At 41.9% G+C, this 25296-nt stretch overlaps 1 protein-coding gene across 2 annotated transcripts; it reads left to right on the top strand.

Moving 5' to 3' along the window:
- Positions 1-23848, top strand: MFSD6 (major facilitator superfamily domain containing 6). 2 transcript variants are annotated; one of them, XM_035572516.2, is made up of 7 exons: positions 1-117; positions 6794-8392; positions 13630-13727; positions 18039-18200; positions 18780-18878; positions 20643-20923; positions 23199-23848. In XM_035572516.2, exons 2-7 carry the CDS (start codon positions 6846-6848, stop codon positions 23373-23375), a joined length of 2364 nt encoding a protein of 787 aa, XP_035428409.1. In that variant the 5' UTR covers positions 1-117; positions 6794-6845; the 3' UTR covers positions 23376-23848. The 2 variants fall into 2 exon arrangements, with proteins under 2 accessions (XP_035428409.1, XP_035428418.1); XM_035572525.2 differs by lacking the exon at positions 1-117 and adding an exon at positions 239-346.
- The last annotated feature ends 1448 nt before the right edge of the window (positions 23849-25296 follow it).

Below are 25296 nucleotides of genomic sequence, written 5' to 3'. Positions count from 1 at the left end.
GCGGGCCAGGGTGAGCGGAGCCGCCGCCCGCAGCAGCGGCAGCAGCAGCAGCGGCAGCAGGAGGGGCAGCGATGGTGCCGGCCCCGCTCCCCCCCGCAGCCGCCGCCACCGGGCGAGGTGAGTCAGCGCCGGGCTGCGCCGCCGCGGGGGTGCTGGGCCAAGGCCCGGTGCCGTGTCCCGGTGCCCCGGCCCCGCGGCTGGCTGCTGTCCGTGGGGGGTGGCAGGGGAGGGGGCGCCGGTCGTGGAAAACGCTGGGTCGAGGAGCCCTGAACTTGGAGCCGGGCGGACAAGAGCGTAATGCTGGAGTATTGGGGTAAAAGCTCACGCGAAATATAACCTTACTGAGGTATGTAGGGTCTAGCCCAACTGTGCTTGTGCTACCCGGGGAAAATGGTTGTAAAGCGCGAGTTTTCTGGCTTGGGGTTTGTCGCTCTGGATGTAAATAAATAGTGGACAAAGGAACTTTTATTTTACTGTGTGTGTTCTCGGATGACCCACAGGGGCTTAAGAGAAGACGATCCTCTTCTTAAGGATGGTGTTTGTGATGGCAGGCATGAACACAGTCAAGGTCTGGAGCAGGTTTTATGGGGGAAAAAATTCAAGCAGGTGGAGTGAGACCGGGAGCCAGAGGCGATGACGCGAGGAGCTCACGTGAGGAAGCTGCGGCTGGTCACTGATGTGGCTGGTGCTAGCGCAACCTAAATTTCATCTTCCTCAACCTTTGCCTACAGCACCGCAGGCCTGGCCTGCAGGGCAGTGAGTACTGTCCTCCCTGGGGCTGGTGCTCTGGGAGCACCTCGGGACGGGCTCTGGGCGCCCGCCTAGACCATTGGAGGTGTGCTTGGTGTCTACTGTCATTGGCTAGGTGCAGAACTCGTCGCTGCAGGCTAAAACATCAGGGCCTGGTACTGGCTATAAAAGAAACTGCTTAAAAAGTAGTATGCTCCAGTTAGTTACTGGTGTTACTCTAGTTACTGCTATTGATAATATGGGTAGCCACTGTTGTTGCTCTTTTATTACCCTTTAATATGGCATGGAGTATCTTCTGCTCTATATGTCTTAATCTGCACGTATTAAATGGAAAACACGACTAGGAAGGCAGGAGTCCCAAGATGCGAGTTTAATGGTTTTCCTGCAGCAGATGAGGATCTGATAGTGTTCTTATCTTCCCTAATGTTACCACTAGCATTGTTGTAGCAACTTAGCAACTTCAGACCTATTATCAAGTGCATTAAACCTATTAAAAACCCCATCTTGGCATACTTCAGACATACTTTAGTCTCAATCTAATTGACTAAACGTGTCAAAGAATGTGGGGTTTTACGCGCATATTCAGTAAAGAAGAAAAACTTACTTAGACCAAAATTTGAAGTATATGCGTGCTAAACAAAGCAAAATAAAGCAATTTAAAGGATTAAATGTTACAGAACAAGGTGGTTTCAATTCTTAGAAACAGTAATTGTGGTGGTTAACGTTAAAATACTGATATCTCGCTTCAGACATGCAACATATATGTTTTCCAGCACCGAGTTAATTCGCTCAATGAGACTTATTCCTGGCTTTATGATTGAGAGCAAGGTGGCCAAGCTGGGCTAGGGGCAGCGCCTCCGAGGGCTCCCCGGAGGCTGGTGTGTCCCGGGGAGTTTTGGGGCGCAATGTACGAGAAGATGAAGGACGTGAGAGAAAAGCCATGCGCACTTATGCAAACAGCGCGCTTTGTGCTTCTTCTTGGCAAGGGCACAGGCGACAGCACCAGGCTACTCCTCCAGGGTAAAACTTGCTTGGAAATGGAAAACACAGCCTATTATGCATGCTCCTTACAGACAGGCCTTGTAGGCCTGCTGGATGCAGGGCTTAGTGCAGTAAGATGCTGCACAGGTACAGCTCCGATCCTAAATTGGTGCAGTGTGATGGATGGGTGCACACACTGTGGCAGCCCCTCCAGCCTGGGCACACAGAGGTGAGCTTGCTTTAGAAGACAGGTAGCTTTTAAGTTGACTTCTAGCACAGCCCTGTTGTAAATCAAACAGTAATTGGTAACCTGAGTAAACCTTTAGCGTTTGTTTAAAATAAGAAACATGTAATCTATTTATCAGATTTGTTTAAAAATGTTCATATGAAAACTTGATGTGGAATTTCACAAGTTTACTACAAACTCAGCTTTCTAGTCAGGGAAAGTCTGAAAGTGAAGTAAGACGTGGTCCCTTGTTTTCTGGCGTTGCTCTATCGCCACAGTGCATCAGTGATCCAGTCTGCTCCATCACAGCTATGTGTTGCTTGAGAGATTAATTAATGATTCCTCTTTTGGAATTCTGCTCTTGGAGTATGTTTCCAGAGACTATGTAAACGTAAATCTACACAGTCGTCTTTCCAGGTGCTTAACGGATTAAAGCTACTCTTGATCAGTTGGATTATGTTCTGATGAACTGTGGGGTGGTCTTTTTGCCTTTTTTTTTTTTTTTTAATTCAATATGCATCCAAACCCCAAGTTTGATGCTGTTAGATATTTTGCTACGTGAGTCTTAACTATGCTTTAATTCTCAAAGCCTAACAAATGGGATATTTATGCTGAAGTAAATATTTAAAAAGAGCTGTACTCTTCCACCCCAAATCTAACTTTCTGTTGGCCTGCAAGTGAAGTTTTAATGCCTTGTTTTTAATCCTATAAAGCTCTAAGTGCCATGGGATTTTCCCTGAGAGGTTTAGGGAGTTGGTACCCCAGTCAGATACCTGTTGGTTAGCACTGTTTGGCTCAGTAAAAAGTTGTTTTCTTTTTCTTTTTTTTTTTCCCCGCAAGTTTTTGGGAAGATTGGCTCCACTTGTAATGTCAGGTTGTCTTGAATAGATTCACTTTTTATCCTTCCTGGTCTTGAAATCCTGTTAATTGGGAGAGCCAATGCAAACATGATCAATTCAAGAAACAAAAATGGTAAGAAAGCCAAGAAGATACTTAACTAAGCGCAGAGAGTATTTTGTCGTCTTCTGCCTACCTGCCAAAGAGGCTCCTTGCAATCGTTAAAATGACCATCGTATCATCAGCACTGAGTTCGTCGGGACAAATGCTTTTTGTCTCTGTTCCTCAGGTAGTCAGTTGCTCGGAGGTCTGCAGACAAGTTGCCGTAGCTTGTGGTAGCAGGTGACTGGATGAAAGACACCTCACATGTTTTGGGGGTTGAAATAGGATTTAGACTTGGTGGAGAGGTAGATGCAAACCAGGAGGGCACCTTCCTGTGTCAGGAGAAAGAGACCCAAGTACTCACCTAAACAATCCTATTTGTGCAGAGCTTGAAGGAAGAAGTCTTGTGGTTAACATGTACATCCTTTATCTGAAAAGAAACACACACACTTGTACAAGAGCGGGCTCAGAGCGCGCGTGATCTCGCAGGGAAACCCAAGGTCTGAGGCAGCCGGGCCGGCCGCAAGCTTCCTGCATGGCTTCAAATGGGGCTACAACATGGGGCGGTTCTCTTGTTCGTGTTTTGAAGTCTTTTTTGCAGTTGTTGTAACATCAGGGGGGATGGGATGATGAACATGCAAAGACTCTGTGCACTACTCCACATGGTGGTCTGGGAACACAAACCTGTGGGAAGACAACAGCTTGTGCCTCCCTCAGGTGGAAGCTGCTAGACCTCATCCCTTCCCATCGGTGGCACTTTCTCAGGTTCTGGCGGATGTTTCACCCCATTTGCCTCCTACAGCTCTACTGGGTGTTCACACCACTTGCCTGAGTTTAGGGAAGAAGGTTTCAAAACCATTCTCCCAGTTTTCCAGAGTCTTTGCTGGGTGCACATGCAGTCGGCCTGGCTGGCCCAGTGGCATTCAGCATGCCTGGGCCCGAGCTCCATGCTCCATCGTGCCTTGAACGAGTTAAAGTTTGTTCCTGCCTAAATCATTCTGTTTATCTTCCCAGCCTGTCTTCCTTGCTCCTGCTCTCTGTTGTTTTAAACTTGCTGGTAGCGCTGTCTTCTGTCCTCCTACTGTCTCGTGGATCAGAAAAGGGTATTGCAAAGAGAAGATGCAGTATTTGAAGGCTGGTTAAAATAGCTGGTAGTTATTTGTCTATTCCTACTTAAAAGTACATTGTTTTGCCATCTGGTTGATTTTGCTGCTCATTCAGTCCCTGACTGGCTTGTTTTTTGTGTTTTTTTTTTTGGTCAGGAGAAGGAACGCCACAGATTAATAAGTTTTCTGTAGATTTTCAGTGACAATACCACTTTGTTGGCTTTCTCATCTCCAGTTGCTTATTTTTAGAATTAAAAAAATCGCTAAATAAAATCACTTTCAAAAAACTGTCTTCCAAACAAACTAGTGATCAAAACATTAAAGAATGCCATATGGCTCCTACCAGTCTTGGTGCTGTTATATTTCTGAAGAGTATATTCTGTGTTATTAATAATATTCAATGAAACACTCTCAGGGTAGGAAAATATTTACTGAAATTATTATGAAATATACTTTTCCTAGCATTCTTACTCAAGATGTTCTAGTCAGAGTACTAGAAGTGTTGGATTAATCCTTGCTCATGACAGGTTAGAAGAAGACTGGTGCTGTGGCAAATAGAAGTCCCAGGGAGGGGAAGAAGGGGACACAAGGTGAGCACTGGCACCATTTTTAATACAGCTACTATTCATGCAACTTCAAAAACTGATGTCCCATTCCAACACAGAAGGGAAGCTGAATTAAAAACAGATGAAATACAAATTGCTTTAAAAGTTTCTGCTATAATTTGTATGAAATCAGATGGTTCTGAGCTCATACGTTAGGATATGGAGTATGGCTGTTGTGTTTAGATTAGGATAATTGCAATGTGTGCTTGCAAAGAGCTGTCTTGATATCCGAGTGGTTAAAATGTGAGTTTGATCTTGTTGTGTCGTGGGGGTGAGGAAATTTGTTGTGCAGAATTAAATACCGTAAAGGTCTGGTACAGCTAGTAAGCAAGTTCCTGTAAGCAGGTGAGAGTGTGCTGGTTTTGTCAGGACATAGGAACAACACCCGATCCTCTGCTTCATCCCCTTGATCTGCACCTCTTCTGGAGTCTTTGTTGTCCAAGCAAGGCAAGACTTAGAGAAAATAAGTGTGGATGATGACAGATCTAATTTATTCCTTAGAAGGACTTGTTTTGTGGATATTGAAGCCAAAATTGAGCAAGCATATGAACAGAAAGCCCGCAATCCTTCCAACTGTCAGGTGGAAGTAGCTGGCTGCACCGAGAATTACAGGAACTAACGAAATAGCTGCTGACTTTTGGTGGCTTTTGATGGTAGCAGGTAAGAGCAAGAAAATGCATTTTCACATTTGACTGTTCAAACAACTTAATTAAGACTTTATCCAATCTTTTGACACTTGAAATATTTTTTTTTTTAATCCAGTTGTCTCTGAAGTCTTTTTAGAGCAACTGGAAGAAAAAAAGCAGTCTGTGTACGTGCTGGCATTGTTTTGATTAACTTCTGACCTTGAATACATGAATGGTCACAGCTCCAAGATTTTTATGCAACCTTGCCAGCCTAAGTAAAACCAGAGATCCTTGTAGGTAGTATCCCATAGAAATGTCATTTAAAAGTGAAAAACAGAAACCTCAGGAGAGTTTGGGATCTTAATGGTGGTATTTTTAGAGCTGTGTAACGCTGAACTAAGGTTTAGATTATTTTAATGGGCTGTTGCTTTTACGACTATCCATGGCTTATTCCGTCGCCTGTTATGTGTACCTTGGATCAGCACAAATCAATTCATTTAATATACCTATGAATGTTTAAATCTCTCTTCTGCTACTAGCCTTGCATCGATTTGCAAATATGTTGTCGGTATTTAAGTACATTCTGAGCTATCATTAAATAATTAAAGAAGCTGGATATATCAGTGAATGACTGATTTTCAGTAGATGATACTGTGCTTTCAGTAGAGTTCTCAAAGGCTGCAGTTTCATTGGAGCTCTTCTAGCGGAAACAAAGTGCAGAGTTGCAAAAAAATATTTCAGATTCCGTGAGAAATATATTCCCTATCTAAACTTCAGCGCTCCCAGCGAAGTTTCAGGTGAATAAAATGCTCTTTTCACATACTGGTCCTTGAAAAGATTCTGTATATGAACACTGAACCAAAACAGAAAAGGGAGGACAAAACCAAAATATATTAAACGTTCAACATTTCATAACGCATATGAGCTAATCTTCCTAGGTTAACTTTATATCAATAGTAGTTGCCTAATACAGTGATTCTGAGAGGTAGTCTGTTGGCATAACTTTGTTTTATTCCTTAAGAGGAAAGCTTCCATTAGCTAACCCAACTTATTAGAGCGGCCTGTTGTTTTTAAATGTGAAAACTATTCTGTTTAAGTAGTGGTGAGTTTATTTTTAAGTGTTGCTTGTCAGTTCTGCAATTTATTTTTTTCTTCTGCAAAGGATAAACGTAGTCGGCTGCAGTACAATTTATGCTCCAGTTGACCTTGCTTCAATTTCAGAGTTTTATTTGAACCAGTCATTGTAGGGTCTGTACTTAGTTTCTGTCCCTGTGTTTCTTTGCCCCAGGTCTTTGATGCCTTTAAGGTTGTTATCCAAATTTTGAGGGTCCCTTATCTTAACCTTGTATTAGGATTAATTCTCACCATCCTAATTCCCACCTCTATTCCCATTCAGCCTGAAAACTTGAGTCTCCCACAAATTACTGCTGTGGCAACAACTGCATCTGTTGCTTAAGAATACCACTTATAGAAAAGAAGCTCTGTTTGTCCTTGATGACTAGCATAGCAGACCTGTTCCTGTGTGGTACCTTAACCATGTGATGTTTTATTTGTTCGCAGGGTAGCCCTAGTTCCTGAGAGTGCACCAAATATTGGATGCTTGTGGTAAGCCATGGCAGCTGATGATAAGGTTGCCATTTTAACCGACGATGAAGAAGAACAGAAAAGAAAGTATGTGCTTGCTGATCCTTTCAACGGCATTTCCAAGGATCAAGACTTGCAGCCCCAGAATGAATCCCCTTCGACAGAGACAACCACTGTCCCAGATGAAGAGCTGGACTGGTTAGAAAAGCACTGCGTCAAAATAAACAATGATCTTCTGATCTCGAAGGTCTTTTATTTTTTCTTCTATTCTGCATATGGCTCTCTCTACCCCTTGCTGCCTGTGTATTACAAGCAGCTGGGTATGTCACCCAGTCAGAGTGGACTTCTGGTGGGCATCAGGTACTTTATTGAGTTTTGCAGTGCTCCCTTCTGGGGAGTGGTAGCAGATCGCTTCAAGAAAGGGAAGATCGTCCTTCTCTTCTCGCTTTTATGCTGGGTGTTATTTAACCTGGGGATTGGATTTGTTAGACCAGCCACCTTAAGATGTGTACCAAAGGGCCTTCCCCCAGCACATCCCACCAATGCAAGCAGCCTTTTAACAACCATTTCGCAAAACGCCTCAGTGTCATCTCTGCTAACGACCATGAGTACTGCATCACCCAAAGTTCGTGGGAAGAGAGACCTGCTGACTTCTAGTCCCGTCACTCTGGGAGCAACAGGGACTGCTACTTCTGAAATAACATTCCTGTTACCTACACAGAGCAATGACATGGAGTTTGCCTTGGAAAACAGTACCCATCCTATTTTGAAAAACACCACTGCTAGTCCAGTCTCACCAGGGAACATGACTCCAAGTACCACTCCAGCTGCCATCACTGCAAAGCCGATGCCTTCTGACCAAGCCATGCTCGTTTATGATCAACAAGAAGTAGAAGCCATCTTCCTACTCATTCTGCTGGTTGTCATAATAGGAGAATTTTTCAGTGCTTCCTCTGTTACAATTGTGGACACTGTAACTCTGCAATACCTCGGCAAGCACAGGGACCGGTACGGACTGCAGCGTATGTGGGGGTCTCTGGGCTGGGGGCTGGCCATGCTCTCCGTGGGAATCGGCATCGACTATACCCATACAGAAGTTGTCATTGAAGGTCAAGGATGTAAAGCTCCTGAATACAAGAACTACAGAATAGTTTTCATCGTTTTTGGTGTTCTGATGACAATGGCGTTAATTGTGGCCACCCAGTTTCGATTTCATTATACGCACTTCAAGCAAGATGAAAACAAGAGGAAGGAGGTGGAAATATCACAGGTGGACAGGAACGCCTCCAATGAATCCTCCGACAACACTCCTACAACCAGTATGAGCCAGTCGCAGTCGTTCAGTTTTTGGGACCTCATAAAACTGCTTTGTAGCATCCAGTATGGCTCAGTGCTCTTCGTGGCATGGTTCATGGGCTTTGGATATGGCTTTGTGTTCACCTTCCTCTACTGGCACTTGGAAGACCTGAATGGCACCACTACTCTCTTTGGAGTTTGCTCTGTGCTCAGTCATGTGTCTGAGCTGACTGCCTACTTCTTCAGCCACAAGCTGATTGAATTGGTTGGTCATATCAGGTAAGGAGATCTTAGCACTCATTAAAGAGCTATCCAAAAAAAAAAAATTGAATTATGGGCCTGGCCTTGTGATACGAACTGAAATTTGAGTGAAATCTTTTATTTTGAAGTTCCAAGTCCTGCTCAGCTATGAAGGTGCCTAATGGAGTTTTTTATTATTATTTTAAGAGCTGAAAATGTTCTGCAATGTTTCGTTAGCATTTCAGTTAGTACACACGGTATGCGTGGCACCATAACCCTTTGCAGACATTTCCAGAAGACGTCCTAGTTCAGCGATTCAGAGCTCTGTTAGAGATCTTGACAAATCGCCTCCTACTCAAAGATCGTCTGTTTTGAAATACAATTTCCATTAATTTTACTGTGTTTTTTTTCCTGTGAGTAGCAGCATTCTGGAAACCTCCTGCTTAGCCCACTTCTCCTTGCAGGGCAGTCTTTGCCTCCACAGTAGCCTGCAAGGGTGTCACTTGCATGCTGAGAGGGAAGAAGGCTGAGATGAAGCAGCGAGGTGAGCACCTCCTGTGCACATGCCCCCATCATCAGGCTCGGGGTGTTGGCAGAATGAGGTTGCAGCTTGGTAGTGTTGTTTACAAGTTCAGTTCCTTGCTCTCTTCTTGTAGTTGCAACTGTGTGTGTTAGCTACTGAAATTAGAGCTTCTCACATGCTTTTTGCCCTGTTTAAGTGAAAATGATTACTTCCAGCATATTTGTGAATGTTGTTTTCCTCTAAATTGAAAAATAACTTAATTTCTGCATGTTATAAGTTCCTTCAGTCTTTAAAATAAAGATTAGGGAAGAAAGGTAGGGGTGGATCTCAGCTAATGAAGTTGTAATGTTTTTGGTGGTGGTGGTTTTTGTTTTGTTTTGTATTTACTCAGCTACTCAGTGCAAGTAAGCACAGAGCTCTCAGTGGTATGTCTTTTCCAAAAGGCCCATTTATAATCACATAGTCATCAAGATGTCTTTTATTAAGCTGTCTAATTGTGCTGTTTTTGTGCATTCTGTTCTGTGTTTTTGCTGTTTGGTTTTTTGTTTTGCTCTTACTGGGATGATTTTTTTTTGATTCGTTTGACTTCTACTAAAAATGTTTGAGATACTTAGCACAGTAATTTGAGAGTTTATGTCAGAGATTTCTTTTTCCTTCCTTTAAACTGAGGAGTCTCTCTTTACTTTGAGTCAGTCATTTAATGTCTGAATTTAACAATTAGTTTGAGGAAAATGTGACACTTTGCATGCAAAGACTGGAGGAAGGATATGATGATGGAGGAGTGGTGAGAACAGATCACAATCTTGATAGCTAAAGATAGCTTGGGTATGCTCTTTCCATTTATATTGTTATAGGGCAAAATTCAGGCTTAGACTTCAACTAGAGAAAGAAGAAAACCCAAAAGAATGATATGCTTGTGAATAAGATGGCATAAAAGGTATGGGGGGGATAACAGAGACATTAGCCTGTAAAAAAGAAAGATGATGTAGAGGATTAACTCTTCTTTTTTCTTTTGCACTGGTAAGCCTATCAAACCAAGACTGGTAAGTTGTTAAAATACTAGTTTGTGTTTGCAATGGAACAACATTCCTTGTTGTCACTACACCTGGGAAGTGCAGATTACTCATATTTTAATGTTATCTAACGCTTACTCATATTTAGTCATCGCAGTTTGAGAAGTCTCAAGTTCTCCTTGTAACTCCTAAGTTCTCCTTGTATTTTTTGAACCTCACTATATAAAGCTTTTATATATATATATATATATATATATATATATATATTTATATATAAGAAGGTGTTGATAGGAGTTTGTAATTCATGTTCTTTTGATAGTTCTGTATATGTCTGTTGCCTTATAGTGCAGGTATTCTTTCTCCCATTAATAAGAAAAATATCCTCTAACTAGATACCCTTCTTGGAACCATCTTAGCCAGAAGCTCTTGGGATATGTTTTTTCTGCCTCCCTGTTGCCGCCTCTCACAGCTCAAAATTCCTTGTTTAGCATTTTGGCATACAAAGAGTTAGCCATTCGTGGGAATTCAGGTGTAAGTTCTTGTCTGAGATGAGAAAGATAAAGTCACACTTAATCCACAGCTAGCTGTGAATTATTTCGGGGTATTTTGGTTATAGGGGAGGTGGCTTGACTTCTCTTTTTGGTGAGATGACTTCACTGATAAGGTTGTCTCACCTTCCATTGACTTATGTCAGTAAATTAAAAAAATACGTGGATACATATGCACTCTTTCTCTTGGGTGGTTAGGCTGCTGGCTGTAGGCAAACTTCCTGCAGTATTTCCTTGAATAATATTATTCCTGTCCTAATTCTTTGAAGACAGGTATGAGTAGCAGAGTTGCTTATGCACTTTCACAGCAGCGGGAAAAAATACTGTCGGTTGTCCTTTGTTGAACTACAAGAAAATGGACTTTACACTCATGGCACATATGAGCTCGGTTTTCATTTTCTAGTTTTACAAAGCTTTCAGTTTCAACCACTGTATGCCTTAGCACATAAGCTCCTCCCCACATCTTGAAACCTGTTCTGTGTTCACAGGCTGCTTGAACTAATACCAAAATCCTTGTCCAGGTGTTCTAAGCGTGACCATGTGAATGCGTGCTGATTATAATGCCTTATTTCTGTCTTTGCTAGCTTTCCTGTGCGTATCGCAGGAATATGTGACACGTGCTGCTGGTGTTTCTGATGGTGCATGTAAGCAGGTGACTGGAGGAGCCCGGAGCAATGACAGCAAGCAGTTTGGCTGGAGGGCTGTGTTGTCCTGTGGGTTTGGGAGGGGAGTGCTAAGGGGCTTTTGTTTTGCCTCTAGCCACCTTCTGAGAACGAGAGAGGAGATTTTCATTTAGATGTAAACTAAAAAGTTATAAGAAATGTCATCAGCAGCTGTGTGAAAGCCACAATTCTTTGAGAGGGTGTTATGATGGAAAAGCATACAGAACTGCCTGTCAGATATTTAGGCACCATTGCTGAGTGACACCCTGTGTAGAAGCACTCCGAGCTGCCACTGAGTTTAGGAAGAGGATGTTAGTCTCTGAAAGTAACATCCTACTCAAGGTTAAGCTTGAGTGTGTTTGTCTGACCGTAATTCCAGCGTGCAAGTCTTGATGGGAAGCAGAGCCTGGTAGTCGTGGCTGTAAACAGCTTAGTCTTGACATAAATATAGATCCAGTGCTTTAAGTGTTTAACCTGTAAATTGAATACGGTGTCTCTGTGGATACTGCAAATAGGTTTCGTAAGAACCGTCTGTTTACATTATCCATTTAGGTCTCATAAAAGGTCTAAGTGGTTATTGCAAACAATTTTTGAAACGATTCTGTAAATACACAAAAGTTCTGATGTGACATGCCCTTCCCAAAGCATAATGACAGAAATCTTCACACAAGTAACTGTAATTTATCTAAAACCCCATCCATATTCTAATAAACTACAAGGCAGAAGCTAACTAAATTGCCCTTATTAAGTCAGGGTTCGGGTGTAACTCTGTGGAGGAAGGCAGGTAGCTGAGTGTGCTGGTGGCGATGGTGCCAGCATGGCGCCAGCGGCTTCCTCACACCTGCGGCCTGGTCATCACAGGGAATGGCTGAGACAGGAAAGAAGCTCTTGCTGGATGGGCAGAGTTGTTGATAGACAAAATTGAAATTAAACTGAGGGGAAACAGTCCTAAACAAAGGGCTGGGGGCATCTGCGGTGCTGGTAGGGAAGTACAGGTACGTGAGGTGGATGGTTCCTTTATGTCCCCAAGAGTGCAATACCCTGGGTCTTACATAGTGACGTAGGAGCCCACAAACGTCTTCGGTTTGCTTACCTTTTGTAGTGTGTGTCCTATCACAGTTCACAGGTGTGATTATACCTCAGAATTACATTAAGCTGTGGCTGTAAAAGACACCAAGTTATTTGTTTGGAACAGATGTTACTAGTTAAAGGGAGAGGTGAAACTTGTGGTGCATGGTGCACAGACGAGTTTGAGTAATTTTTTGGGGGGAGAAAACCCTGCAAACTCACCCAGCTTACTGAAAGTAATCTGTATTGTTGTCTGTAAATCCATATTGTTGCGAAAGGCCTGCCTTTATAATTTTTAATCTTTTTTGATATCGCTGACATGCTGAAAATTACGGTATGGGTATTTTAGCTGTCAACATGTATATTTAGAGATCTCAAATGTTGACAAGATGCTGCAGTTCCATGATTGCATCGCACTCCCGATTTGTCAGTGGCTATGTACCAGTGAATTAAACCTTGCTGTGCTTTTGTGGAATAGCTAACCAAAGATCAGCACAAAGAGTAACGCATTCTTTCTCAGTATCAGTGCTTGCACATTAATTACCGGTTGCATTTAAATCACTCGTGCCAAACCAGGAGTCAACCAAGAAGCATGTTTAGGGATTAAGTAATCCTTATTTCTGAAGAACCTTTAAAGGTTGCAACAGCATCTTTTCTCAAGCTAAATCATGTTTCGAATTAAGTCAGTCATTCCTAAAATCCCTCTCAAAGTGAGAGAAAGATAGCTGGATGAATATGCAACCTGAAGGTAAACAAAGCTAAATCTGAAAACTGGAAATTAAAAGTCATCGGGTTAAACGTGTAATGGGAAATCCCCTGTGAAAAATAGTCTCTGTGCTTCATTGTTTAAAAGCTGTAATAAGAGCTTTTTTCCCTCATTCTGAGATGCAGCATCTGCTGCTTTTCAACAGGATGGTTAAGTTTTATCCTGAGGCATGTTGTTACAAACCATATTGCTTCTGTGGGATGTGTTTTTAGAGTAGTTCTGAGCAGTTTGAAGATACTGGGACTATAAACTTAGATTAATTGGGGTGAAATTAATTCCTCTAATCCAAACCTGCACCAGGTTTACTATTAAAATGGAATAATCTTTGAATGATTAGAAAAGAAGATTGTTTGGAAGGGATGTTGAATGTGCTTAGAAATGCTCTGTGAAATACAGTTCTGTGCAGAGTATGGCTTGAAGCTACCAAAGTTGATTAAAAGCTTTGCATCTCTGCTGACCCTTTTGATTTTTTTTTCCGCTAGGATTTTGAAGAGAGTCTTAACTTTAGCCTCCCTCTGAATGTGTTTGGAGTGGGCAAGAGGGGCGTTTGTGTTCAGGTGTAGACTCAAAGGAGGTATTTTCTGTTGAGCAAATGCTTCGGACAAGCAAACTCTGTACGCGTGTAATTGATTTCTGAAGCAGTAAGGTGTGTCGTAACATACAAAATATGACTACTTTTTTCCTTAATTCTTCTAGAGTGCTGTATATTGGTCTTGCCTGCAATACAGCTCGCTACATTTACATCTCATATCTGGAAAACGCCTGGACCGTCCTCCCAATGGAAGTACTTCAAGGTAAGACAGTGCATTAATGGCCTTCCAGTATAAGATCATGTGCTAATATTACTTTGTTTTCAGCTGAACTGTGATTAAGTAGAAATCTGGTATTTCCTTTCCTTTTTCTTTTGACTACAAATATCCCAGAAGACCCAAGTTTATAAAACTTTACTGTTTATCTTGGAAAATATTTGACGTCAAAAGGGTGGGTTTGCATTTGTGCACAGTTTGCTGTTGATTCAAGCAGAACTGTGCGAGGCAACACACCCTTTAGCTAAACAAAGAGACAGAGCGTGAGCTGGGTACACACCTACCACAGATCCTGTTTGGTGGATAAATATGAACTTCATTACATGCAAAAGGTCACCATACTTGAAAGGATGCCGTGGAAAAAAAATGAAAAAGAAAAAGAATGTAGTCTGGGTCATTCTGTCTCTGATAAAATATTCTGCACTTGTTTTTCAGGGTATCATTTGATCAATGCCTTAGACTATTGAATTTTCTTTTTTTTAATGGCTAGAGAGGAATTTATTTCAGTAGCTTTGTCTGTGTTAATAGAGCTTCTTTAAGATAATTGCCCTTTAACTTAATTAGAACCACAGAGGTCTGGTCTTTGAAAAGTAAGTTGAGCCCTGTTTCCAAGTCACGTCAAAGAAGTTTGTAAGACCTTCATTGCAATATTAATGTATAAATTGCTCTAACTTGCGTTTTTTTCCTGCCTTTGTGATGGGTGCCACTGCTCAAAACCAGGAAGAATGTAAACTATTTTACTTCTTGTTCCTTCAGTATCTGAAGAATATTGAATTATTTGGGTTTGCAGGCTTGCAAGAGAATAGCTAATTTAAATGCAGAGAATGTTTTCCCTGCCTTTAAAAATAACTTAACCATGAAAGTGCCATTGGTGAACACTGTGTAGGTCCCTGCATATACACAGAAATAAATGTTTGTGTCCTGACTCCTTCCCTGCCTGCCAACAAAAACAATTTATTGTATTAGTCTGCCATAAAAGTGAGCTTCTGAATTTTCATACAAAAATCCTCCAAATCACAAGTACTGAATTGATACATCACCTTTTATACCAAGTGTTAAAATGCGGTAATGTGACAAAGAATCTCTAGCCGCTGTTGAATTATGTACACTTGGGTTAATCTTGCTTTTTGGAGAAAAATGAATTTTGCAGCTACTTAGAGCCAGAAAATGAGAAAGTTAAAAATAGCGCACACAGACACAAAAACAACAAAACTAAACGTGGTGTTGGTGTCCATGAAGTGTGTAGGCACTGTGTGTGTACCTAATTACTGCACTACACGACTACATCTGTTGCCTTCCAGTAATCTCATTCAGTCTTGGTCAATTGTAGAACAAATTAATCTTTTTAAAGTACCATTGGCTTTTTTTCCCCCACCCATTATTATTCTCTTCCCCTCCCTGCTCTGACTGCTTTTGCTGTGTTCCCAATTCAGTATTTCTTCTGCAGCAATTACTAAAACCTATGTCTTGAGACTCTTCTTTGTTTCCTACGCATCCATGGAATGTGTCAGGAGGGGTAAGAAGTGGCACCGTAATGAAGTTTGGTGAGGTGGGAGCTCTTATTTTCATTGTGGGAGTTTGCTGACAGAGGGAGGTAAGAGTGGTAGCTGCTTTTTGTTATGTAAGGGCTAGAAGTCTTTGGAAACAAGAAAATATTACATTGTACAGAGCAGGTGGGCACCACGTGGGCCACGTAACTGCATCAAGCTGATAAGTCTTTTAAATCCTGTGTGAAGCCCTAGTTGTAATCAAGCACAGCTCTGCTTCCAGGAAGCTGTCAGAGTCTGTGTAAACTCCAGTGCTGTCAGCTGAAGGGCCTTTAAGGTCAACGACAGTTTCAGCTGACTCTTGTAAAGAATTTATTTTTCTTCTTAATATGCTTCTGAAATACAAGGAGAATTATCCCCATGTGCTGTGCTGAAGGGCATGGAGAGATTGCTGGAAGACGACTCTGTAGACTGCATCTATTGATCGCAGTAGGAGCTATGCAACGTTTTGGTTACTGTCAGTGTAACTGGGTGGTGAGGGCTTCTGAGGTGTCCTGTACTCTCAGAGGAGTAAGTGAGGAGATAAAAGCTCACTTCTTAATTCATGATTTCAGATCTGTAGGACTTATTTGCACATGCAGTGTTTGTAGATACAGGCTTAGGCTGAGTCTTTCACTGGTAATTTTTAAGGCATTCTGGCAGGTAAATACTTACTGCATATACAGGTCATCAGTCAGGCTGAATTTGCAAGCAATCTCATTAATTTTGCAATTAACAGATTAAGTTTTAATGTACTAGTTAGCTGCAAATTATTATTCACGTTGTTCCGAAGCAATGGTTCAAATTCTCTGGTGACAGCTATGCTTAGCTAACCAAGCTGCATAACAGGAATTTTCTAACGTACAAAACTATATGAATAAGCTGAAAATTAGCGATTTTCACATGGCAGTTGTCCAACAAACTCCAAAGCAAGTGCTGTTCTGAGAACTGACTTCTGCTGATGCTCCAGCCAACACAGATATGTCTAGAGAGCAGAGGTTGGATCCTTAAGTGCACGATTAGGATAGATCTCTTGAAATAAATTTGGCTCCCAAAATTTTGAGCTCTGGTTTCATATGGGAAAGTAGCACTAAGTTTGCTAAACATCATTATTCTGAGCATAACATAGGGTTGTTACATTTATTGTTGCTGTAATCCAGATGGTCAAATGGTGGTTAGTCGTTTCAGCAAGTCATCTCAAAATACGTTTATTGTTAACAGCTCCTTTTTAAAAGAACTGTGATTAACAGTAATCCAGACCAGACTTTACACAAGTTGTTGTAAAAACTGTTCCAAATTCACTGATGCATAAATAATTATCATAAAAAAAACTCACATTAGTAATATGCACATAAAAAAAAATGCCTGTAGCTTTTGAGGCCAGTAAGGTAAGCTGGTTTGAAGGGGTGGATTTATTTTCAGGCGAACTGGGAGCTCCGTGTTCTATCTGGATATCCTAGCAGAGGTGAAAACATAAAGAACACGTTGGCTACAGTCAGCCTTTTGTTTCCAAACAAGTACGGCAGTATTGTGTCTCATGGTTCAAATAATGTCTGATGTGTTTGTGATTTGCCTGGCTTTAAAAGTTGATAGACTCTTTAACAGCTGATAAAACTGAATGTTTTACGTGAGTTGCAAAATGTTTGTAAAACAAAAGCACATTAGCTACATTAGATTAGCTTTGCACTGTTATTGGGACGTTTCTTCATTGCTATTTTCAATACTTATGTGAGTTTACATTAAGGAAAAATGTGTTGATACTCAGTGAGTTTTAAATTCAGACCTTTTTCCATGGAAAAACCGAGGTTTAAAGCCTTAAGCTATAAATGATAAGGTAAAATACACTCATCCTAATGTAAGCCTTTCGTTTTTCAACAAGATGATGTGCCTATTACCAAAGCCAGCTCCACAATGTATAGAAGTGGTCTTTTTGTGCTCTAAGTAGTTAACTTATTACAAACCCAAACACTGAGAAATGTTTGTTTCTATTTGGAATTAAACTGTACAGCCTCCTGGACATGTAACATACCTGAACAATGTCAATTTCGGATGCTGCTGTTATCATTTTACATCCAAGCAAAATCCAAGTTATTCTTTGAGTATGTTACAAAATAATGCATTGTCCTGCTCTGAAGAGCCTTCAGCCTAAATGCAAAAGGGATTACTGAGTGTCCAAATGTTCCTAAATAAGTCAAGTGCAGAGGACAGAAACATGTTGACTGAATCATCAGTTGTGCCAACACATTATTTTTTTTTTAAACAAGGCAGTAGAGCTTAGGCATTGGTAAGCTGTGATTACTATTTTTAGTACCACTCAAATAAGAATAAATATTCCCACTCAGTCTGAGGGTGGCAAAATAGTTCAGGCGTACTTAACGTGTGACGAGCTACAAGGCTGTTTTGCTTTTCCAACTTCTTCTCAGCCCAGCCTTTTCCTGTCCCTTCCTCCCCGCTCCCCAGAAAGCCACCGAGCAGGTGCCCAGAGAGGAGGGCTCCACCTGCAGCCTGCTCCTGCATGCTGAGGATCGTTCCTCTCTCTGCTGAGCTGTTCTTGGGCGGAAAAAAATGTTTATGACCCTGAATCTGCAAGAAAGAGGCTTCCGAAATCCATATGGGGAAGCTGGGTCTGACTTGAATATGTGGCCATGGGACATGGGTTGATCTGTACTCCACGGGCATTGGGGGTAATGGGGTTTTCTTGTCTCCCTTATGGTACGCTCCAGCCAGTGGGCGCGCTGTGGGCCCTGTCCTCATCACCGTGTTCCCTCTGCAGGTGTCACGCATGCGGCCATATGGGCAGCCTGTATTTCGTACCTGAGCGCAGCAGTGCCCCCAGAGCTGCGGACCTCGGCCCAGGGAATCCTGCAAGGCCTCCACCTGGGCCTGGGCAGAGGATGCGGGGCTATGGTTGGAGGGGTATTGGTCAATTATTTCGGTAAGCAAAAACTGCGCCGAGCAATTCTGGTTCGGTTATTGAAGTTCTGGTTTTACTGGCCTAGCAGCTTAAAACTTATTTATGTGTAAGGTATTGTTATGGTGAAGGGATTAATACACGGTGTAAGTCACTGAGTCGGCCAAGTGCTCAGGCTGGCAGGGACCTCAGGAGGCCTGCAGCCCAGGACCCTGCTGACAAAGCAGGAGCAGCGCTGAATTCACACCAGGTTGATTTACAACTTTGTCCTCTAAACGTTTCAGATGGATTAAAATTGTTATACCTAGATACTTTTAGTATTGCGTGAGCAAATCTACAACTTAATCCTTAAATTAGAGGAAGGAATCCTTTGTGAGAGACTAGGCTGATACTTTTCAGCCTCTCAGTGTACAAGTGAAACCTAACTACACCGTTTATAACAAGTCCTTCATGTAGCCTGTTGGGGGAAGAAAATGTAATATGACAAGCTGGCAAGAGTCTGCATGGGGCAGTAGATACCCTACAAGTGTATAATGCTGACTCATCTTGTGTTACTTTACTAGGTAAGTAGATTCTCAGTTGAAAAAAAAAATCCCATTCCAGGTCCTGCTGCCACATTCAGAGGAATAGGAATGGCTTGTTTAGTGATTCTTCTTCTCTTTGCACTGATCCAGTGGCTGCTAGTTCCTGATGAAGAAGAAGGTAATTAAATATTCATGTTACTAAAGACACTACAAAATTAGAGAAAAATGTATCTCCAGAAGTCATTTCCTGCTGCTTTAATTTTGTTCGGTGCCTTTATTGAGATTTTGACTGAACAGTTTGTTTTTGAATGAGAAATCTTTTCCTGAGCAGTGATGAAAATTGAGGTGTTGTGCTGCTTCTGCTAAGGAGTGCAGCACTGTGTTCTTGATTATCAATAAGAGGAAAGCATAACATGTTTTACTACCTGTATGTCCTCTTAGTTCTGGGAATCTCTTAGATTAATCTTAACAGATGTAATGAGTTATTCCACTTATATCAGTCCCTTAAGGCTGCCTCCTGGATGACTGAATAGTCTCGTGCTACAATTCCAAGTCACCTCTGCCAGAGGTTATAGAGACAGAGGACAGAAGCTTTTAGGGCTGCCTCAGTTCTGTTCTGGCATCAGAGAACCCACAGATAGAACTCAAAATGCCTTTATTAATATAAAGGCTAACGAGAAACAAAAAACTTGGTGCAAAGTTAAGGATTTAGCATAAATGTAATTCTTATAAAGACAGTAAAACAGTGGCAGAATTCTGAAGTCATGAATTTTTGATCTGCTTTTTACCCAAAAGATTACTTTTCAGTATGAAATGAAAGTCAGCTTTCTTTAGTCACTTGTGACTTGTCAATGACTTGTCCTTGACCAGTTATCAAGTTGCCTGTACTGAAGTGTTCAAATATTTATTTTGCTAGAATTTTCTTAACCTCTGTTCAAATGATAATTGAAAAAAGTGGTAAGGTGGAAAGAAGGACGTTTGCTGTTTCAGTTTCCCATCAACCTTTGGTTAATTACGCATGAAGCTACGAAGGAATAGATTGTTCTTGGTGGCCTTATTCTACCGAGTTTGTTTCAGTCTTTGGTTCTCATTTAATACGCACTCTACCCGTCCTGAGAGTGTGCATCTTAATTTTAAGCATGGCAGTAATTAGGTTGCTTTCAACAATACCAGTTGGATGAGTAAGGCAAAGCGTGTGGTTAAGTGTGTGCAGGATTACCCTCTTCATTTCTTCTTCTACTAGAGGACATCCAGCCATAGCTTAAGATACTGAGTACTATCTAAAAGTCTGTAAACAAAATATGATTATAATTTTGAAAAAGATCTTTTTAATCAGTAAAATGCTTGGACAAAATATTTTCTCAAAATCTACACTATGTGTTACTTACAGACTCATAGACAACATGCAGCTACTAAAATATCCAACAGTTTCTAACAGTCTGTTTAATTACGTTTTGTATATAAAACTCTAGCTATTCAGGATTGTAAGGCACACGGTGTAGGGTCATTATAGACATTTTATGGGTGGTATTTTAAGAAAGTTGAGAAAATTCTTTCAGGTTATCAGAAGACCTTAGATGTAAAGGTCTGTTGGGACCTTATATCTTTTAAATTTCCATGTAACATTGAAAATGCATATTTCTGATAGCTGGCAGGGGACAAACGGTCTGCTTCATACTTCTTAGCCCCTCGTGCTTATGCAGCCCCATGTTGCACCTCACTGCAGCTGCAGAACAGCCTTGCTTGTAAGGGCAGCATCCACATCACGTCTCCCTAACGAGATTGTGGCATGTCTTGCTCCTGGCAGTCTGCGCCTCTGTTCTGCTTTCAGTGCAGCGATAAGCACGTTAAGATAGCAAGAATCACTTTGTGTTCATTGTCTGCCTCACGTTTTTTTAAGCTTGTTGGCTTTTGCTGGTGATGACTTTGTTTTAAACTTCAGAAAAGACGATGCTGGCGGAAAGGATCCCAGTGCCTTCCAGTCCTGTTCCCATAGCGACCATTGACCTTGTACAACAGCAATCAGAAGATGTCATGCCTCGGACTGAGCCCAGGCTGCCTCTAAAGAAAACTAAACACCAAGAAGAACAAGAGGATGTGAACAAGCCTGCCTGGGGCATCAGCTCTTCTCCTTGGGTCACCTTAGCCTATGCTGTCTACCAGATAAAAGAGATGGTTAAGCTCTCCAAAACCCATCCAATACCTGAGAATCAGCCTTTGCAGGTAATCTTCTGATGCACAGGAAGTTCTTACGTACTGTTGGTTGCTAGCAAACTGTTACAGCTGAGTAAATGTGTTCATACCTGGTAAGTATTCTCTGTCAGCTTGTAGCAAATGTGGAGTTGTGAAACAATAGTTGAAGTACTGTATGAAATAGAGTTGCTGTCTGTGTACTGCAGCAGGAGTAACTATTTTCACATGTGTCATCTTCCTGAAGATAGGAGGAGAGGGAGACGTGGAGCAAGACTCTGTTCTACAGGCTCAGATATACCTGAGTTCCCATGAGTATGGGTTTGTTTTCATGTCAGTTGGAATGTGCGGGTTGAGTGTTTGGCAAAATTTACAAGATGATAATTGAACATGAAGATGCAGAGCTACTTAAGACAGTGTAAAATGATTTCTTCTTAGTTTTGGTTCCTCGGGTGATGCTGTCATATGTCCACATTGTAGTGGAAATAGGTATTCCAGACAACTACCACAATTTTACACCATTTCCCTTCCATCCAGTCTCACCCCAAAATACCTTTTAATAGTCTCATCAAAGGTTGGATGGATTTGGATCTTATGCTTTGGTTATACCTCCTGGAATGGAGCTGAAGCATGCTGCTTAAGGAAAGTAGGAAAATTGTCAGTGCAGGTTTTAGAACAGCATGGGTAAGCTTAAAACCACTGCGTTTACCACTTTGGAAGGAGTGGGTGAGGTTCTCTCTTACACACCCAGTAGGAGTAAACACAGAAATGCTTTTTCCACAACTCCTGTCTTTAGAAATGGACAGTTTTGGATGGTACAGTGACTCAGCAGAGCGTGTAGGAATTTCACCGGGTCAGCTCTCTCCTGCTTTTCTTACTTGTCTTTATTATTGCAGACGCATTTACAGGCACGTTTGCTTTAGTTTGGTTGGTTAGGGTGTTTTGGACTTCCCCAAGTCAAGGAGAGAGTTGGGTTTTTCTGTTTGTGTTTTAGTGACACCAAAGGTATCACTAAATGTCTGACATCCAAGTAATCTGTCCAGACAAGCCGCTGTTTCCCACTGCTAAATGTCCTCAGGGGTCTTGGGTTTGTACAAAGTAAAAGTGTAAAAGTCAGAGGAGAGCAGCAGCAGAGAACACATGCAACGGGCATTGCAGGAAAGGAAAGTTTTGCACTTGTGTGGTGTCTGAAAGGGATTTGTCTGACACTGCTGGACACGACCCAGCCACTCCACAGAGAATTGCGAAGCAGCCAAACAGGCTTTCATGCCTCTTGGAGCTCACTGGTAGCTCTGTAGAACATGATCTCTTCATTATTCTTTCCATCCTATAAAAGTGCTGTGCTGATACAATAGTAGTTCTTGTTGATTGTGCCAACATTCAATGCACCTATTGTATTATTTTGTTCATCTTCCGTGGTCTCCCAAATCTACTTGTTATCTCTGTCTCACTTCCCCAAATGGACTAGCCATCCCCAAAATATTGCTGCTGTTATTTTCACGCGATCCCTTATTGTAAGCTGGTGGTAGTAAAGTAGTGAAACTAGAAAAAGGCTGTGGAAATCTCTTAAGTTTGTTCAATAGATCACTTGGAAGGAGAGTTAGTGTGCAGAAAATGGGACTAGTGACAAAAATTATTCCTCCTTTCTGTAGGATTTTGGATCAATTTTTGTTACTGCTCTTTAATCCTCCAAGCAAAGTGGTGTACATGCCATATTCTCTATTCTTCAGTGCAAAACAAACATTCATAGATAGCTTGTCTTCTAATATGAAATTTATCAGTGTTATTTTGATCCTGGGGATTGTAACTGGTGTTTAATTTTGCTTTCAAGCTCCTCATAAGGCCTGTTTGAATAGCCTGGATGTTCTGCTATTGAGAAAGTCGGAGCAGTATCTGGGGGAGGGAAGGAACTATTTAGGCAAGACATATGTAAGGAGCTTGAAAAAAAATTTAGAGAATTGTTTGGTCAAAGTAATGGTCTTGTCTGAACACTGAAATCCAGTTAATTGCTTTTTTCCCTTGAAACACAACGAGTTTGTTTTTTGCATGCTTCTTGGGGAAGTGCAGTTAGGAAAAGAGATGGAAGGTAAGCAACCGTCTGCTTGCTATCAGTGTCCTCTGGATTTAAATGCTCTACTTTTGCTTTGCTTCTTTAAGTTTGGTTTGTTACGTTGCGGGCTTTCAGAGCGAGCGCTTTGTGAGTTTCCAGAAGTGCCTGAATGCATCGGGGGGGGGATATCCGCTGGGGATGGTGTTTGTGAGTGCACATACTTACTTCTTTGCATGCAATGCTTTCCCCTCTCTTTAGAAAATCAATGAGAATTGCAGTACTTCATCAGCCAGCTCAGCAAGACAACCACAAAATGTGCCAGATTCTGGGCAGCCCAGAAATAGTTTGACACCGACAGCGACACCCGATTCCCAGGCAGACGGCGGCCGCGTTGCGTTGGACCACGACGCTCAGCCTGCCGCCGCAGGGCCATGAGATGCGCTCATCTTATCCACACCAGTGCATGGAATTCTGCTTCTCACCTGGGGAACGCTGGAGTAGGAGCTCAAAAGTAGGACTTCCTTCATCTTAATGATCGTAACGTGGTGCAGTGCAAGCTTTTAACTGTATAAACAATATTCGTAGGACTACACAGAGCAACACAAGCAGGGAAGCCAAAAGTTTGGAATGCTTGAGGGAAGTGATGTGGCTGGATCTAACTGCAGGAAGAACTCTTGGCTGCTTTGCTAAAGCTTAGTCAAGCGCTATGAGATTTCTTTGCAATCTGTAGAAAAAGGGGAGTTCGCTCTTTACTCGCTGAGGCCAGAGTGTCTGACTCTATCAGCTTTTTTTTTTTTTTTTCCTTTGAATTTGTTTCTGAGACAAAATGAAAGACTTTTTAGGAGAGAAACTGAGTTTCCCTGCATAGTCTATTAAAAATATTGGATCCAATAAATATAGGAACAGCATGAACCTGTCTCTCTAAAGATTTCTCAGATACAGAGTAGCTTTAGCAAGCATATCTTCATATTACGGTGATGGAATGAGTAAAACATATTCAGAGAATATGTTTTTTGAAGCTATGTTATCTTGTTTGAGATAAAGGTTTAGTTCTGCAAAGCAAAGATTTTTGAAATGACATTTTAGTGAAACAGAAAAGCTGGAGGAAGGCTTGTGAAGCCTCTGTGCTTGCAGCCCTTCAGCTGGGCATATGTTGTGTGTGTTTGGGTAATTTTAGGTTTGATGTTGTATTGAGACAACTATCTTTGATCAAGATTGCACAACCTGAGATTGATCAAGGTTTTCAATGGACACACTGTGTTTTTTTTTGTTCTTATTTCATCATCTATACAGCGGTTTATTTAATGCAGTGTAGTTACTGTGGTTATTTATTAAGAAAACAGCAAGCTTTAAGTGCCTGGGGAAGGGGGAAGGGGGGGGGGGAGGGGGAGTCACCTAAAAATCGTAATGATTACAATTTCAGGGGCAAAGTTGTTGGCGCAGAAATCAAGTCGAATGAGGGATTCTCAGGAGGAGACACACGTAACTAGAATGCAGTATGTTTTGGAAATTAACTTTGCCCAATGTCAAGACACTGGAAAACTTTGTGTTGTTTTGTCATGCTTTTCAATATTGACTGCAGCCAGCTCACTTGCTGGTGCGTAGTGAAAATTGCTGCTGGAAGGAGATCCTTGGGCTTGAGGAAGAGTCCAGGGGGGTTATAGTCAGGATAGTGTTATGGCTCATTTACTCATCCCAACAGCTTGTTCCTGGGAGATTTTGAGCACTTAGCTTCTGCAGGACTTGAGTGAGTATTGCTCAGCCCTCCTTGGAGTCAGATGCGTGTGATGTGTCAGCCTTCCCCTGGGAAGGTGCATGCTGTTGGGCTGCACGGCCCCTGCGATGATGCGGGGGCAAGATCAGCAGGAGCACAGGGGAAGGGGAGAGGATGATGGCAGCAGCTGAGCAGGAAAAGGGTACGCAGCTTCACCCGCTTTGACATCCAGTTAGTTTGGCTGAAGGGGTCTCCTGTGGCTGTGCTTTAGCTGTGCTTTTAGAACAAACCGTGTTCTGGCGGTGCCTGGGACCAACACCATAGAAAATGAAGAGAAACATCGATGACTAGCCACTAATTACTTTTTTTGCACTTGAACTTAAATGTACTGTACTCACGTAAATCCTCATGACTTGTCGAAGTGTCCTTTAAAATCAGAAATGTATTTATTATATGTTTGTATAACTTGGGGGAGAACCGAAGGACTGGTCAGGTGACAGGACGGAAGGATGCTACAAACCATCTTGAGACAAACCAACCATTTGTTGAGTTCATGCTGTACGGTGTTACCTCAGCTTTTACTGCGTAGCACCTGGATTGTGAGGTGAAGAGCTTGTACACTGTGTTTACACTTGGAATTGT

This window comes from Cygnus atratus, chromosome 6 (assembly GCF_013377495.2).
Source record: "Cygnus atratus isolate AKBS03 ecotype Queensland, Australia chromosome 6, CAtr_DNAZoo_HiC_assembly, whole genome shotgun sequence".
NCBI classification, from domain to species: domain Eukaryota; kingdom Metazoa; phylum Chordata; class Aves; order Anseriformes; family Anatidae; genus Cygnus; species Cygnus atratus.
This window is presented reverse-complemented; position numbering and strand designations above follow the sequence as displayed.

What these genes read in the sequence shown, in the direction of transcription:
- MFSD6 (XM_035572516.2), top strand. Translation starts at nt 6,846, where the DNA reads ATGGCAGCTGATGATAAGGTTGCCATTTTAACCGACGATGAAGAAGAA. An exon ending in AGTTCCTGATGAAGAAGAAG is followed by an intron (nt 18,879 to 20,642) that starts GTAATTAAATAT and finishes TTTAAACTTCAG; the next exon opens with AAAAGACGATGCTGGCGGAA. An exon ending in CTGAGAATCAGCCTTTGCAG is followed by an intron (nt 20,924 to 23,198) that starts GTAATCTTCTGA and finishes CCCTCTCTTTAG; the next exon opens with AAAATCAATGAGAATTGCAG.